Source organism: Acipenser ruthenus, chromosome 1 (genome assembly GCF_902713425.1).
Source record: "Acipenser ruthenus chromosome 1, fAciRut3.2 maternal haplotype, whole genome shotgun sequence".
Classification (NCBI taxonomy): domain Eukaryota; kingdom Metazoa; phylum Chordata; class Actinopteri; order Acipenseriformes; family Acipenseridae; genus Acipenser; species Acipenser ruthenus.
This window is the reverse complement of record NC_081189.1, coordinates 80,003,488-80,022,196: the sequence shown is the minus strand read 5'-3', so window position 1 is coordinate 80,022,196 and position 18,709 is coordinate 80,003,488. Positions and strand designations below refer to the sequence as shown.

Here is an 18,709-nt window from a genome sequence, read left to right as displayed (position 1 = left end):
GGCAGTAAAACACTAAACTAGGATATGGTCTACCGTCCACGTAATGTTTTATTATGCGTTTCCATTCGGTCTTTTTTTTTTTTTTGCGACATGTTGGACATATTGTAAGGTGTTTATTGTTCGCTAAACAATAAAACATCCCAGAGGCTGCAGGAGCCAGTGCTAGAACTTACCTTGAGTCTTCCACAGGGGACCCTGGCTCTACACAGCCAGTGCTGAAAAAAATTAGCTCAACTGGGTGAACAAGGCGGGGACACGGATTTCAGCAAATCGGAATCAAGTATATCCCTACTGTAAAATCAAACCGCCAATGAAATCCAAAGGAGGGGCGGGCCTTCGTTCAGCAGAGAGTGTCAGTGCTGCAACCTGGCTCGTAGAGTAAAAGGAAGTAAATAATTAGATGGGAGGATTGATGTCATTTCGGTGTTTATGAAGATCTGGCTCCCTTGGTACATTACATAACCGTGTCCGTTAACTTTGCGGGGTGCCTGCATCTCTGTTGTTGGTAGCAGCGGCAGCAGCAACAACAACAGCAACAGCCCTCGGAAAAAATCTGAAGCGTGTGTGCTGGTTATCGTTCTCTGTGTGGTGTGGTGCGGTGCGGGTGTGAGGTGGGCCTTGCCCGGATGTCAGTGTGACTAAAATCCCTATTCAGACACTTCTCAGTTAAAGACAAATTTCAAAAAGACAATTTTAGTGTATTGGCCAGACCAGAGCATCAGCAAAACCATATCACTCGTTGGGACTGTAGTGTGGACTCCACGAACACTTATAAATGGGTAAGTCGAGACATTCACACATTTATTGTTACATTGTCAAATTGAGATCTGCAGCAGTTTGGTGTCGTGTAATTAATTCATTGATTGGTTAGTGTGTAGTACAAAAATCATTCATTTTGAGGCAAGTTACGCAGTAGTTCCTATGCCGTATTGAATCTGTCAAGTTGGGAATGAGAGATACTCCCAGTCCCAATTGATTAGACATTCTTAAAATATTAGCTACATCAGCGTTTAGTCCAAATGATTATTACAATCAGGTAATCATCCGGTTCTGAGAAGTATCTGAAATGTTGTTGTTATTTTGTACCACTGTCGAACGCATTCCTTTGTTGTTTTGGAGAAAATGTAATATTTTCAGATCCTTTTCTTGTTAACCATAATTGATCACTTTCATGTTGAAACAATTTTGACACGTTACACATACTGTAAGTAAACGTACCTTGATGCAAATGTTGCATGCTTATAAAGCACACACAGCCTATAGAAAACCTGCTGATTTATGCATCTTCTACACTGTACAGCTGGTGTGTAGCCCGTGATGAATTTGCATTCCAATTCACATCAGTTGTACAGTTGCATTGTAATGTATATTAAGGCGTTATGCAATCCACGTGTAATTATTATTATAGTGAGGCTTTTTTAAACAGCGTTGGCGTTTACAACCTACTGATAAATCAGTGTCTCATGGTCCATTTAATTCAGTTGCATTTTCAATCATGCAATATTAGTACAGTAGTTATCTGTATCGAATGTGTTAAACCAGTGATCCACAAATATTAATACGGTGCCTTCATAGACTAGCTAAAACCCATCATTAAATGCATAACATGTAGATATAGAAAAAGTATAATGTAATTTGCAAACCCTGTTTACTATTTGTGCTATATAAGCTTGATTAGTGGCATGTTCGTTAACTTTTGTAATTATATATATATATGTGTATATATATATATATATATATATATATATATATATATATATATATATATGTGTGTGTGTGTGTGTAGGACTGTTTCTTGCTCTTTTAAATTTAACAAATATATTGATACAATTAATACCTTGTGATCAACTGATTACTGTAAACACACACACCATTCAACTGTTAAAATTAAGAATTAACTAATTCATGCATGTTTGATCTGTAGATTGAATACTAAACCTTGTTGTTTTGATATTGCTCTAAATTAACTCTGTCCATAAATATTATTTCAAATCACTAGGGTCTAAAGGTCAGACACAACACGACACGACTTACTTAAGGACATCTGTTCTGGATCTGAAGTTGTCTGAAGTTTTGTCCTGCCAGGGAAAATCTGCACAATATACAATTGGTTTACAGTTTACACTACACAAAAGTGGAGCAATGATTAGGGCCCTATGAAAATCGCGATTTCACGGGCTGCGGGGAAATCGTTAAATTAGCCCAATACCGCAATTTTTATAATATTCTTAAGAAATAAAAATCATTTTATGATTATTTGTATTGAATACAAAAAAAAACACATCAACGAAACTGTACAGCTCTGATATGTGCCTGCGTGTAATATTCGCCATGCACACAGTGCTGTGCAGTGATTATGTCATGTGACTATATGCAATCTAAGCGGGAAATTAAAATACTACACACTGTAAACAAGAAAATGGATGTCTCTAAAAAGGCTAAAAATGTGTCTGCAGCAGATCACGTAAAGCAGTATCCAGCAGGAGTTTACACAGCAATGGAGGTAAGCTCGTCTGTACATCCTGCAACGTTACTGTAGATTACTACCGAAACTCGTCTGTTGACAGCAAGTATTCATCGAAAGAGAAAGTCAGAAATCCAGAGCAGTACTGCGACTGCTTTACTTGCAAAGAAACAAAAAACAGTGACTTCCATATTCCAAAAGTCCACTTACTAAATTTTGACCTGACAGAGGCGTTTGTTTGCGCAAATATCCCTTTTGAAAATTGGACAACCAAAAGTTATGGAAATTCTTCAGACATAGTGTAGCAAATGGTGGAGCGATTTCTTTATCAGTCCAGCTGAGATGTGAATACTTGCCTAAAGTTGCGTATCACAAGCAGGAGATTATGGAATTGGTAAAACAGTCTAGTTGCTTGTCAGTGGTCACACTGACGAGTCCACTCATGCACAAGATCAGTATGTGTTACACATTGTATTTGTTTTGCAAGACCTAAATGGTGAACATGCACCTGACGTACTAGAACTGAAAGTTGTCCTTGCAGATACACTTTACCTACAGGCTGTTAATTACAACACCGTTTCACAAGCTATTGCAAAGTGCTTGAATAACTTTGATGTTAGTGCATTTATCTGTATATTTGCTGTTTAAAAACTATAATAATAATCTGTACACATAATTTATAACATATTTCCGTGCACATTCCACAAAATACGATACCCGTGAAAATCGCTGAAAGAACATTTCAGCGATTTTCACAGGGCCTTAGCAATGATGGCTGTTTGTAGTTAAAATGTATAATTCTTTCAAAACAAATGCTGTATATTTCTTTTAGTAGGGTAACAATGTTATTTATTTATTTCAATGTAATCTGTGAAAACCATTGGAACATTTTTGATGTTATCTTTCAAAATGTGCAACATGTTCTGTAGGCCAGACACCGAATACACTATAAGGCATGACATTAGCAGTTAACAGAACCAATTTCGACCTAAATTTACTCATAAATATTTATCACACAAGTAAACGGGCCTTACATTCTTGACATCCAAGCTCCCTTCCAATTTTGACCAAAATCCAATTCATGGCCTAGCGGATTATTCACTATTGCCAGATCGGTAATGGTATTCAAGACAAGTCATTCAGAATTATTGGTCCCAAAATGTATATTTAGAAGGGTAGTTGCTGTTCCAGGAATACATTTATGGCATTGCAGTGTAATTTGTCAAACATTTTGTATGAAGTGCCACGTAATTGAAGTACTGAGCAGCAAGGAATTTTTCAAAGACTCAACCCTGTGATGGCTAACATTGTAATTAAAGCAGAGACTTCTTTAAATCGTTAAGTGGCACTGTGAGTTGCTGGTTGCTTTTTAATCCTGTTGCTTGAAAATTCATGTTGTCAGTTCTGAACCAGACAGACAACACGCCTTTCCCCCAGGTTGCCATTTATTTATTTCTTTATGTACAGAAAGATGTATAGTGCTGCTTACTGGAATAAAATGGCAGTAGGCTAAATTACTGGAGAATGTAAATGGATATTGCAATGCTCCCTTAAAATTGCATCTTGATTTTTCAACCGATTCCAAATCAGGTAACAATTTAGTTTAGACTTCAGATGCAAATACTGTAATTGTAGTTTTTTCCCCAGCTGGGCATGCACACCCTCGGCCACAGTGATGTAGTATTTTTTTTTACATGTACTGTATCTAGAGAATGGCTCATCCAGTAGTAAAACTTGATTACACCACTCTTCCACTCAAGTTATTGACAGTATCAGAATCTTGGTTTATATGGAGAAACCTGTGTTTGAGCTGTCTGTGTTTAATTGCACTAGAGAAAAGGCAAGCTTGGTATGAGTACATTTTGTCTGAGTGGAGGGTAGATCTCTGGAGAATTGTGCTGCTAAGGCTGTAACGGGACTCGCTACACGTGATGAAAGGAACGATCAAAATGAATGATTGATTGATGTATTGAATGATCTGGATGACATGGATGCGTGTTTGCTGCTTGATTGACAGGAGACGGAGACTACAACACGGCCGTGCTCATGCTCCCGACTTGCTCTCAAACACCTCGGCAATATTATTATTATTATTATTTATTTCTTAGCAGACTCTATTTCTTAGCAATAGCGTTGCTATGCATCCCAGCAATGGTGGTGCTGATTTTTGGCACTACGGAAGTGCCCATTCCCAAGCCTCAAAACCCCAAACCCGGTAAACTCCCGGCCGCTGGCGGTCTTGGTTGCGTGGAGGGTAGCACTGCTGGTGGTAGTGTGCCTGGCAGTACCGTGGCTGGCCTCTGCCATGCTCCCTTCCACAACATACAGCTGTTGTTCTTGCTGGTCTTCGGGCCTGCAGCTCCTCCCTCTTTGGATCTTGGAACGGTAGTCACTCGCCTTCGGGGACGTTGGGGCTCAGCAGCCTCTGCTACTCACCAGACGGCCCGCTCCTACTAGCTGACCCCAACGTTCACTCACTCCTCGGCTTCTGTGTGGTGGCGCTCATATATCCCCCTTGGCGACCCGTGGGCCTCTCCGCTGGGAGCCTTGTTCACCGCTTGGCTTACCCTATAAGCTCAGTGTCCCATTCGGGGCTCCTCTCCAGAGGACGGCCCCATTACTATCCTGAAACTAACTCCCTGTACCTTGGGCAGTTCACCCAACTCCAACCTTGAATATACACACGATTGCCATTATAGGTGGTCGCTTCGTTTCCTGAACTCAGCAGCACAGACGGACAATGTTTCGGCAGCAGCATTGATCTCACCCGTATGGCTTACAGCAGACTTGGTCTGTGTAATCGGGACCCTTTTATTCCTGGTGCTCCACTGCACCACACCTGCTGATTAGGACACACACAGTAGATCCCACAGGGAAGGATTGAAATGTTGCTCAGGCTGGTCATGATTTCATGGGAACAATTCATGGGGTGCCATGTGCCCCAGATGCTACATCCTAAATGTCTGTTAGCTACAGACCTGTCTGACAGCTACATTTCTTGTCCTTTAGTTGGTGCTTCTGGCTGAAAAATCACAATTTTTTCTTAATGCAAAAGAAAGGAAGATTGTAAATTAAAGCGAATAGGTATAGGTGTTGAAGTTTAACAAAACTCTGCTTACCTTCGTTTTGTTTAAAATTCCAGTTGTTTTTAGCCCATACTATATGCTATTAGAGCATTATTTTAAGCATTTCTCCTCAGAAATTGTAAACTTGGTGAGCCATGGAACTGAAAACCTAAAGAAATGATTCAAAATGAAGGTAAGCTCTATTTTGTTAAACTTCCACACCTATAAATATTGATGCAGTGGTCTTCAATTGTGGTCCTTAAGTACCTCCAGCGGTCCATGTTTTTGTTTCAACCATGAACTTTTCCATGCACATAAAACATCACTTAATAAAGTCTCTTGGGCGGGGGGGACCCAAAGTGTGTTTCCTTAGGCCAGGGGGTCTCAAACTTTTTTTGCTGGGACATCCTTTGGAAATGTTTCAGGCTGTGACGACCCCCCACCCTACCCCGCGGTGCGATATCATACTTTGCTCTACCTATCGGCTTGAAGAAACATTTGTAGCAAGCACAATACAGGAGATAGAATTGCTCTCCCTCAGCCTAAGGAAACATTTATGTGTGTAAAATAAAATATAGGACCTATATCTCACAGTGGCAATTCTAGAGTATAGCACACAGTGGGGCTCCAAGGGGGCCCCAATTTAATTATAGATGAGCACTTTAGGGGTTCTTCAGTGTTGTCACATATAATAAAATGTCCCACAAAAACAGCTGTGTTAAATAAAAATTAGAAATCGGCAATGGCATAATCTGAAGCAAAACTTCATTAAATGAAAGGGGGGGAAAAAAACACACAATTATGTACCTTCCTGCAAATTTAGCAATTCTAAAGTGCCTTGAACCCCCCTAACTTTAGTACTAACCTGGACACATTTAAAAATAAAATAGCAATAAAGTGTAGAGTAAAAGAAATATATAAATAATGCTGCCATTAAATGCTGGGTGAGATTTAGATCTGATTTTGAAGCTGACTGTGACTAGAGAAGTACAAGAAATAACACTGTGAACACATAATTAAATATTTTTTTTCTTAATAAATCACAAATGTAATATATTGTGATCAGGAACAGAACAGACCCAAAATAAATTTCTATATGCATCCTATCATATGCTACTTGAATTAGACTGGTGGAAAATAATAAAAAATAATTTATGTATATATTCTAGCCTATACTTTGTTCAGTAGCCACTTTCATGTAAAGTACTTCGACACAGGAGAGGGTAGTACAAAAAAAGCTGTTCTGGTTTCACAAACCCGATTTACCAATTCTAGACTCCCAGTCCCTTACCCAAATGAACATTAATTTCAGAAGATGGTGTTTTGAGTTACAGACTCACCTCTGACCTGTTTACTAAACCACTGGTTCTCAAACTTTTTGGGCCGCGCCCCCCTTCCTCTTGTCTGTGGAACTTGACGCCCCCAAAATATGCAAGCTTAAAAGGTACCAGTCAGGTGCACAGCACCATCTACAAACTTTGACATGCCTTTGTTTTAAGTTAATATATACCGTATACGGGACATTTTGGCTGGTATTAAATTCGACGGATTTCCTGCATTGGGGGATTTCCTGCGTTAAGAAATAAATTTATTTCACAGCAAGTTCACAAAAAAAAGTCACAGTTTTGCATGTATACTTTTAATTCCACAAACATTTAAATGAATGTTTACTTAATTAAATATGTCTGTTAAAACAGTATCTCATTTACAGTAACTCGTTCTAGCATCTACAATGTAACTGCAGCAACTTGGAGAACAACAAAGAAGGCCTTCTAATCAGTTACAGTATTTATCACTCTTATATGGCCCTTTATTTTAAGAACCAGTGAACTTTTATGATAAGCATTTGCTGTCTCAGTTTTAAAACTATGGTTCACAACGTAACACAGTGGAATGATCACAGTACTACCATGCAGTAATTGTAGGGCAGTATTGCCACGTGTGAAATCTTTAACAATAAAGCCGAAACAAAAATGCATTTATTTGCTTTGAAATCATTTCAAACTGTTTAAAAGACTAGCAAGCACTGGCAAAATCAGCTCAGTTTTATACAAAGCAAAACGTTTTAAACGTTTTGTTTTGTTTCTGGACTGTGATACCTGCACGATGCCTGCATTAATAGTCGTATCTACAGCGTATCGACAATAACAATCAACCATTTTGTTACAGATTTTCAACAAGTCTGACACAAATAATTTTGGCTGTTACTTAATTATACCCCCGTGTAAAAAAAAAAAAAAAAACAGTCCAACTACAGTAGCAGGCGCAGTTTACAGTGCCTCTTTGTTTCTGATCGCATCATCAATTCCACATTTTTTAAATCAACTGATGGAAATGTCCAGTCTACTTCTATTGTTTTCAAGAAAATTGGCTTCATCACTGCCATTCTCATATCCACTTTGATATCTGACACATTATTTTCCTTGTCTAGTGCTTTAACCTGTTCTGTATACCAGTCTGACAGAGAGTGGGATTGCAACAAGTACTGTATGCAACCCTCTGGTTGGTGGATCTAATCAAAATAGCAAATAAAGCCCAAATAAAGTATCTGCCCATTATACGGTATGGCCTAGGTTAAGATGTACGCTGTAATTAAATATAAAAAATAAATTAAGTTAAAAAAAAAATCCCTAAACCCTCTAACTCCCCCCAGTTTTAGCCTTTTCACACGAGCACACCCGAGCCGAGCTGATATCTGGCCCCGCAAGATATCTGGTACTGGCTGAGAACCACTGTACTAAACGAAAAAAATGCAAATAATCCACCAGCCTATTGGATCAGAAAAGAGCATATTAAGCAAAACAGCCACACTTGCATGTTAGTTTGGAAAAACCGAGTAAAGAAATGGCTGCATTTAATCTAACGAACCAAAAACAAGCATTAATAGATGCCAAGTTTTTTCTACATTTTATTTGTAACTATACTAGTCTGTGTCGCAATGTGGGTGGCTTAGTAAGAACTTGCAAAAAGAAAAAAAAAAACTACGTTTTCTATTCATCATTATTATTTTTAAAGCTTTTTTCTGCCTAAATAGTATAGGGTATTTGTGATTTAAACAAACATGTTAAGTTCCCGACAGGGTTTGTAGTAAATAAATTACTTTTATAACAAATATGATTTTTATACAGACCAAACACCAAACACATTTGTTTCGAAACCTGTCACTCAAACTTGTGTGGTGGGCGGAGGGAGGCGATGCTGTTAAGAGCTGTGTGCTTATGGTATAGATCTAGTACAGTAAAACAAAACACAAAAAAGTGAATTAGCTGACCAGTAAAACACGGCGGGCTTCAAATACATCTTTTGCTGTTAGGCATTAAGTGTATATGCAGCAGTGTGGAGTTGTGGTTAGGGCTCTGGACTCTGGTCGTGGGTTCAGTCCAAGCTGGGGGACACTGCTGCTGTACCCTTGAGCAAGGTACTTTACTGAGATTGGCTCCAGTAAAAACCCAACTGTATAAATGGGTGATTGTATGTAAAAAAAATAATATGTAAAAAATAATGTAATTGTATGTAAAAAATAATGTGATATCTTGTAACAATTGTAAGTCACCCTGGTAAGGGCGTCTGCTAAGAAATTAATAATAATAATAATAATAATAATAATAATAATAATAATAATAATAATAATAATAATAATATGTGCTGCTGGGCTTGAAATGAACTTTTCCATCCACTAGCCACAATATCTAGTGGATGGAAAAATCCACTGGCCACACAGACATTTTACCGGCGCACAAACTGCACAGTCCCTAGCCCTTCATGGCAGAATCATACATATACTAGCTCCTCTTTTATGACAGCGCTATCGGTTGAACCACCTGACAGGACCGCTGCACCTTTTATTCTGTTGCAGCTGCCTTCTTTCTACTTCAGCAATGTAGTGCATAAATACTCTTGCTTGTTTGTCATTCCAAGATTTAGCCAGTTCTGTTCATCAACCCTATTTTCTATTGTCACACTTTCTGACTGAAGATCTGCTAAGCGTTAACTTACTATGTGTTTTTAAGCTTTAAACCAAGTCAGTTCAAGATACAGTTGATTCCAGTTAATAGTGAATTCACCAAAATTAATCTTACCAAATAAGAGTTTACTTTATTTAACGTGGTTGTATTATAGTTTACTAGCAATCATTTGAATCCCTTTTTCAGAGTTTGTAGCACGCAAAATATTATTATTATTATTATTATTATTATTATTATTATTATTATTATTATAGAAAATAGTGGACGTGCTATGCTGTATTTAAAAGAAATCTTGTAACATAATAATAATAATAATAATAATAATAATAATAATAATAACAACAACGTGGTGGACCTGGGGCACTTCGTAATACAATGTGTTTAAAACAGCAGTCGCTGTATTAAAATTAAAACTTCACCGGTTACACTTCAGTGAGGTTAAAATACTCACAAGTTGATTGCATTTGCTCAGCCCCTGATACCCATGCGTTCTCCTTTTTCATCTGATCTTTATTATCAGCTCACTGAGCAGCTTCTCGACAAACACCTGGTCATCCATTTTGGCATTGTAATAACCATAGCGACAAGTTCAAAGTTCAGTTGATTTGAACTGTCAGCGACTGCAGTTTGAGCAGAGCGATTGCCGGTAGAAAAGTGTAAACTGCACAGCGACACGACAGCGATGATCACAGGTCGCCTTGCTCTTCAGTGACAGTCGAGCAATGGAATATAAACCGGTCTTAACACTTTGAATGTCACATTGTTTTTTTGTACAATGTTGTCTTTCACCAACATTGTGCGTGATTTAGTAAGTGGTTTTTATATCCTCTTAAAAAAAAATAGTTGATTGTAAAGGTATGCATTTTATTATTTGATTGGAAAACTGGGTAAAACTCTGTACAATATAGGTAATGTGAAATAATTTCCTCATAAATTATTTTATACAGTACTTTTATACTCTGTATGTCTTAAGGAGAGGATAGTGTTTGAAAACTATGTAATATACTATATACTATGTATTTTTTATTAGTCTTTGTTGTGTTTTTTAAACAATAACAATAAGTATTTAACTTCAACAATAACAATAAGTATTTCAACAATGCAAGTTGTTCAAATGAATATGTAGGGAGACCATAGATGCATATTTAAAAGTAAAAAAATAATTAGTACATGTATACTTTAACTTGAGTTTATTTGTGCTTTTTAATTCAACACTAAGCAAGACACTTTAATTTGCTCCAAAACAAATGTTTGTCTCTGTAAAACCTTAAGTCTACATTATATGAATTTCAACCCTGGCTAGATACGGTACAAGGATGGGTACCATCAAGACAAAATCAAAATGGTAGCATTATTGACAGAGAAGTGTTAGTCTGTTAGGTTGTGTTTCCTATGGACCTCCAGCATCTCCTCCCTGTTCATTTTCTTGTTCAGTGGACTCAAGTTCCTGCCCTGTTTCTGAAGTGCTTTTTTAGTCATTCATTTGGAGTTTAAGCATCTGTGAATGTGCCTCGCAGCTGTTGAAAGTGGTTTCTGTTCTGAAGACCTTTGACAGGATTAGGGAGCTCTGTCATTGTAATCTCCACCATAAGAACATACCCTGGCTACAAACTAAATGTTAGGAATGCTGCCAGAAACATACAGCCAAGAAGTCTTGAGCCTAATTTTTAATCAATAATTTATTGTATTTATTTATGTATGTATATATTTATTTTTGCCATATTATTTTACCCGGGCCCAGATATTCTTCCTACTTTAGAATGTCCAATTAGGTTCCCTTTCAAGTACGAAATGTAACCATTACCTCATGAGTATTAATCCTTTGATACTATCTAAACTGAATTGATATTCCAAAGCTGCACTTAGTGCCCATGACGCAGTCGTGCCAACCCCCGAGAGCATAAAAGAGACTTCATTCACTCAGGATGGTCTCAATAGCCCTGCAGTAGAGGAGGTTAGAGAATGGGCTGGAATGTATTCAGACAAGGTACGGAGGAGCTAGCCCATAAAGTATATATTATAAGTTGTACCCCAAATGCAGATTACCACTGTGGTTGTAAAAGTCATCACTTACCATATGGTGTTGTTACTTAGTGTTATTTTCCATTAGCTAACTAAACTTTTAATTTTTTTTTTTTTTCCTTTTGGTTTGGAGATCTGAAATCTCAGTAAACACTGACTACTCGTTGCTTTAAAGCGATTTGTTTTAAAAAGCAGAATCTGCTGTCCAAATTCAGTCAAAGCTAACCCCTTGCAGGTTTGGGCACCTGATCGTTCTTCCTTACAGAATTCATAATACATATACTGTTCCTGTCTATGCTTCCAGGCGTGGTATAATCACCAGGCATGGTATAGTTGCTGTAGACCCTTTGTTGTTGGGATTTTATATTGGGACACCAGTAAGTATAGGGAGGGGTTAAGGAGTTTCACCAGGTGCTGCACTGTGTGTCATGCAGTAAGGAAGCTGAAGAGTGCCATGGGGATCTTGTACAGTAGTTGCAGGCACAGCTGACAATCTGGTTAGAAAGTGATATTCTAAAATAGGAATAATAATAATTTGGTCCAGTGCAACTATACTCAAGATGTACGAATTAGACATTAATGGAACAGAAAGGTGCCCCCCCCCCCCCCCCGCTCTATTGTTAGTAACAGAGCTGTGCAAGGGGGAGGATACAGAGTAGGAGAGCTGCAGTTTAAAGAAAGATGCAGGCAGTGGTAACTGATAATTGTCAGCAGCTTCCAACATGGACACCTTAGTAGAGGATATTGAGAAGCAGAGAATTGCCTTTTTAGCTTGGTGTGGTCCTATAGCAGGGTGATTGCCCTGCACAAGGGGACATTAATGTTGGTGAAAATTATATGTGGAAACGGGTTTGTTTTGTGTGCTTTTTGGAGTTAAGTTTGATTAAATGGTTGTTTACAGACGGGCGCTCAGTTGAGACTTGCTGCCTGCTAGGCTTGGTTGAGAGAAAGAGCAGCTCCCATGTCTCTGTCATGCATATCAACGGTTACCCACACACGTGACACGAGTACCCTGTCACAGGTCCTCAAATCATAAGATGATGGTAATTGAGTCATTTAAGACAATTAATGGTGGACAATAAAGAAAACCCTTGGGGGAATGGATGGCTAGCATACATCGTCTCTGCAATAGAATCGAATAGATTTGCAGTGTTGCTCAAACATCCATGTGACACTTAACAACATGTTGGTTTCCATCCTAATTTCACAGACTATACTGAAAAGTAAAAACTTCTCATCCTCACTATTGTACGAGATGTATGATGATGTGCAAACTACAACAAAGGAAATGGCTACAGACCAAAATCCACAATCCGCAATAATCAAGAAGTACCACAGAACACAGTCAACTGAAATGCTTGAAAGAAGAAGATTAAGTAAAGAAAATTACGGGTACAGCAGGTAGGAGAATCGTCCGAGCAGCTAAAAGAAAACCCAAGATTAACAGCCAAGGACTTAAGAAAGATTTAGAAGCATCAGGCATAATAGTGCACTACTGCACAACGCAAGCAACGCAAACTATTATTATTATTATTATTTATTTCTTAGCAGACGCCCTTATCCAGGGCGACTTACAATTGTTACAAGATATCACATTATTTTTACATACAATTACCCATTTATACAGTTGGGTTTTTACTGGAGCAACCTAGGTAAAGTACCTTGCTCAGGGGTACAGCAGCAGTGTCCCCTTCCAGGGATTGAACCCACGACCCTCCGGTCAAGAGTCCAGAGCCCTAACCACTACTCCACACTGCTGCCCATAATTGTTTTTCACATCTTGTAATGTGACTTTGGAGAAAATACAATCTATCGCTATTTAGCTTCAGAATCACACATTAAACAAAAGGCTCAGGGTTTCAGGTGCTGTTTTGGATTTGGGAAGCGAGACGACATCGGCATTGGCTTCCGTCAGCAACACTGCAGTTACCACAGAAAATACCCGCCGTGGCCAAAAGAAAGCAAAACACGACTACAGCAGTTTATTTTGGGAAATACAGGCCTGAAACGCAACATGTCATCTGAATGTGCTGAAAGGTAAATAAGCTTGGACTTTTAAATCCAAGACTTCATCAAAAACTACAATAAAAAAAATAAAAATAAACATTATGCTTGCAGGGATTACTGCTGATATACTGTCAACAGAGCTGTCTCCCAGCTCACCATGAAGCTACGGTACACTGCCTGCTACACATCACTCCAAATGTCCTGCTGGTATAGTAAGATCTAGTCACCCAAGTCTCTTGGGTATGGGATTTAGCTGCTTGTCACACAACGTTTACTCACAGTTTTACTGTTGCTCACTCAGCAGCAACAGTAGCATCTTTGGGTAATTAAAATGGTCCGGGTATTGTTTATAAGCTACTGTAGCAGTCTTAATTCCCAAACAAGATAAACACAGGGACCAGGCTCATACAGCTTTCAAAATTAAAATAAAAAGCTATGACACATACTAATACTCGACATTTCTGCTGCGCCTTGTGTCCCTCTTCATAGCATGAGATAATACTGTGTTCTGACCTATTTTGTTTTTTTGTTTTTTTAGAGCTAATGTAACATGAAGTGTGAAAGCCACAGTAACTGTACTGTATAATATAAAATACAGCAACCACAGACCTTTCATTATGTTTGGAGAACAGGTTACCAGCAGGGCCAACAGCAGAGAGGGATGAGCTAAGCATCTATTAAAATGGGCCAGCTGGATAAAAACCAGTTGAATTCTGGAACTAGAATGCCGTCCGATTTCCTGTTGTGATATAGCAAGCAACGCAGTGCCAAGCCATTTCTGCAATTTCTGTGTTTTCTGAACTTGTTTTTTTCCACAACTGTCTTTTGCCTGAAAGTGTAATTTCACTTATACTATATTTCTGAGGGAGAACTGTTAATACAAAACTAAATAATTACTTGAATCCTGAGGGGACGGAAATAGTTCAAAAGTTATTAAATATATGGCATCGCACAAGAGGTGTAGTTTTAAAGTAATGTGTTCAATTAGTCATTGGCAATGAAGTCTTCATACAACTTTAACTGTGTATACTATGTACTACATCTGTTGAGCGTAGAGAGGCAGATTTATTTATTTATTTATTTATTTATTTATTTATTTATTTTTTAAGACCTGTGGCTGTTAGCCCTTAGAAATTAAAATGTTCTTAGGCTCTGGCAAGCCAATGTCTTCATTTTTGCTGTTGAATCTATAATTTTGGTAATTGTAAACACACAGCATTTAGAAATTAAAACCCCCCAGTAAAAATACTTCAGCACTGTTTTTTGTAAAATTTGGAATTCTATTTATTCTGGATTTAAATATTAGTAATGAAGAGTGTTAGGATCTCGTAAGTGCTATCAAACATGGACTGAAATATTCAACCTCAAAACTTTATAAAAATAACTATCAAAATTACAACACCTCAAGATATAACATAATATTTTTTATTTACATTTTTACTACTCTACAACTATCAAAACACAAAATGCTGTGCTGTATCTAATAATTGATTTAATTAAAGTGAGTCAAACATCAAAACCCATCTGCACAAACATACAGTAATGGGGGTGTCAGATTGTGCTTATTGCTGGTGTTTCTTCGTGCAGTCGACACAGAGAAGTCTGTCCGACAGTATTCACAGCAGACGTGAGATTGAGACACTCGACTTCTTTTAATGAATGACCATTCTGTGGTAAATTCCTCTCAATCTTTCTGACAAGACAACCTCAGTCTTTTAGATTGAGGAGAGTTACATTTGTTAGATTTGTGATTATTATTTTAATAACTGATAAGTAAGGTTGGGATTTTGTCATGGAAATCTGTACTTAAACTCACAGAGCAGTCACAGTAAATTTGTTCAAAATCACGGAGTAATATAGTACCTATATAAACATAAAATTAGTTTGTCCATAGAAGAAAATTTATCTAAAGATGTATTTATTTATTATGGTTTTCACAACTTCAGGTTCAAGTTTTAATCCTGTAAAATCGGTAAACTTCATAGCCTATTCAACTATAAACACAAATGTTCATTTTACAATACGTTTGGTGGGGTTTCAACAGGACAGCAAACAAAACTAGGTTTTACACACCTTTAAAAAATAACGTTTGAAGTGCAAAAAGACTTGTGTGCATCTGTTGCTTCTGCTGTGGTAGTTTGCAGTTATTTTACATTTTGGTTTGTTTACATATTATTCTGATATAACATGTTGTACATTTGATGCCTTTCTGGAGCACCCGTCATCCTGAAGTACATGTTTGTATGCAGAAAGTGATTACAGCAAAAGTTGGGAATCTCGTTTCCATGTTTTTCCATTACTGATAAATGTTGTCGCATTTCATTTCACTGACAATTTTTTTTTTTTTTTAATTTAGTCGTTGCCAATTATTTTTATTATTTTCTCCCAATTTGGAATTGCCAATTATTTTTAGACTCGGCTCACCGCTACCACCCCTGCGCTGACTCAGGAGGGCGAAGACGAACACACGCTGTCCTCCAAAGCGTGTGCCGTCAGCCGACCGCTTTTTTTTCACACTGCGGACTCACCATGCAGTCACACAAGAGCTACAGCGTCGGAGGACAACGCAGCTCTCGGGCAGCTTACAGGCAAGCCCGCAGGCGCCCGGCCAGACTACAGGGGTCGCTGGTGCGTGGTGAGCCGAGGACACCCTGGACAACCTAACCCTTCCCCCGGGCGGCGCTCGGCCAAATGAGTGCTGCCCCCTGGAAGCTCCTGTCCTCAGTCGGCAAAGGAATAGCCTGGACTCGAACTCGCGACATCCAGACTATAGGGCACATCCTACACTCCACACGGAGCGTCCTTTACTGGATGCGCCACTCGTGAGCCCCCTTTCACTAACAATTTCGTAGTAAGCACTGTATTCACGCTGTGCTACACAGTTGTCTTCAAACAGTAGAATGGCCTCAAACGCTTCTTTCTCAGCTATGCTGAGATGCTTGATTTGGGTCAAAGACCCGACAGGCATTTAAAAATGCAGCTGCATGTTGACAAAATTGGGCAGTAGAGTTGCACTTGCATGTACAGTACTGTGCAAAAGTTTTAGGCAGGTGTGAAAAAATGCTGTAAAGTAAGAATGCTTTCAAAAATAGACATGTTAATAGATTATATTCATCAATTAACTAAGTGCAAAGTGAGTGAACAGAAAAAAAAATCTAACTCAAATCCATATTTGGTGGGACCACCCTTTGCCTTCAAAACAGCATCAATTCTTCTAGGTACACTTGCACAAAGTCAGGGATTTTGTAGGCATATAGTCAGGTGTATGATTAAACAATTATACCAAACAGGTGCTAATGATCATCAATTCAATATGTTGGTTGAAACACAATCATTAACTGAAACAGAAACAGCTGTGTAGGAGGAATAAAACTGGGTGAGGAACAGCCAAACTCATCTAACAAGGTGAGGTTGCTGAAGACAGTTTACTGTCAAAAGTCATACACCATGGCAAGACTGAGCACAGCAACAAGACACAAGGTAGTTATACTGCATCAGCAAGGTCTCTCCCAGGCAGAAATTTCAAGGGGTTTCACAGGTTTCCAGATGTGATGTCCAAGCTCTTTTGAAGAAGCACAAAGAAACGGGCAACGTTGAGGACCGTAGACGCAGTGGTCGGCCAAGGAAACTTACTGCAGCAGATGAAAGACACATCATGCTTAGTTCCCTTCTCAATCAGAAGATGTCCAGCAGTGCCATCAGCTCAGAATTGGCAGAAAACAGTGGGACCCTGGTACACCCATCTACTGTACGGAGAAGTCTGGTCAGAAGTGGCCTTCATGGAAGACTTGCGGCCAAAAAGCCATACCTCCGACGTGGAAACAAGGCCAAGCGACTCAACTATGCACGAAAACACAGGAACTGGGGTGCGGAAAAATGGCAGCAGGTGCTTTGGACTGCTGAGTCAAAATTTGAAATATTTGGCTGTAGCAGAAGGCAGTTTGTTCGCCGAAGGGCTGGAGAGCGGTACACGAATGAGTGTCTGCAGGCAACAGTGAAGCATGGTGGAGGTTCCTTGCAAATTTGGGGCTGCATTTCTGCAAATGGAGTTGGGGATTTGGTCAGAATTAATGGTCTCCTCAATGCTGAGAAGTACAGGCAGATACTTATCCATCATGCAATACCATCAGGGAGGCATCTGGTTGGCCCCAAATTTATTCTGCAGCATGACAACGACCCCAAACATACAGCGAAAGTCATTAAGAACTATCTTCAGCGTAAAGAAGAACAAGGAGTCCTGGAAGTGATGGTATGGCCCCCACAGAGCCCTGATCTCAACATCATCGAGTCTGTCTGGGATTACATGAAGAGAGAGAAGCAACTGAGGCTGCCTAAATCCACAGAAGAACTGTGGTTAGTTCTCCAAGATGTTTGGGCCAACCTACCTGCCGAGTTCCTTCAAAAACTGTGTGCAAATGTACCTAGAAGAATTGATGCTGTTTTGAAGGCAAAGGGTGGTCACACCAAATATTGATTTGGTGTAGATTTTTCTTCTGTTCACTCACTTTGCATTTTGTTAATTGATAAATATAAACTATTAACATATCTATTTTTGAAAGCATTCTTACTTTACAGCATTTTTTCACACCTGCCTAAAACTTTTGCACAGTACTGTATGTTTAAATCAATTGGCAGCGCTGAAAAAATTGAAAGTGTGAATGGCTACATTGCAAAGTAAGGCAACCGAGCTAGTTCAACATCATCAACTAAACTGTTTATTTATTGATTGATTTATTGGTTAAGGTGGAATTTCAAGTTGTGTTGGTAAAGTTCAGTGTTCTCTACTAAAATCATAGAATCCGTGACCGCCGTTACTTAATCACAGGCTTACTAAAAAGCAACCAAGTAAACGTTCGATTGATAATGATGGCAAGGCGACATTTGCGCAGCTGTTTCTGAACGACCCCTAAACTGGTTACTAAACAACCCGGCACACAGTTTTTAGTATGCCAGTTAATATGCCACAATAAACGGTCAGTGAAATACAGTATTATTTAAGAACCATTAATTCATTAAAAAATTAAACTGGAAAACAGACACATGGTATTGAAATAATATTTCATAAACGTTCAGGGAGTATCCATCATTTTTTTATTTAAATACATTATTTATTTAAATACATTTATTTAATGAAAATCGTAGTATTATACCCCTTAGACGTAGCGCCGTAGCAGAACCTCTAAAAT

General features: G+C 38.6%; 1 protein-coding gene across 3 annotated transcripts in view; it reads left to right on the top strand.

Annotated features, from left to right (window-relative positions):
* Window positions 1-328: 328 nt before the first annotated feature.
* The window catches only part of LOC117421356 (rap1 GTPase-GDP dissociation stimulator 1-like), an 84,091-nt gene continuing 65,710 nt past the window's right edge, over window positions 329-18,709 (top strand). For all 3 annotated transcript variants that reach the window (XM_034035657.3, XM_034035658.3, XM_034035656.3), the window contains exon 1: window positions 329-779. In XM_034035657.3, coding sequence (XP_033891548.2) covers window positions 776-779 — 4 coding nt within the window. In that variant the 5' untranslated portion in view covers window positions 329-775. The remainder of the gene's footprint in view (window positions 780-18,709) is intronic.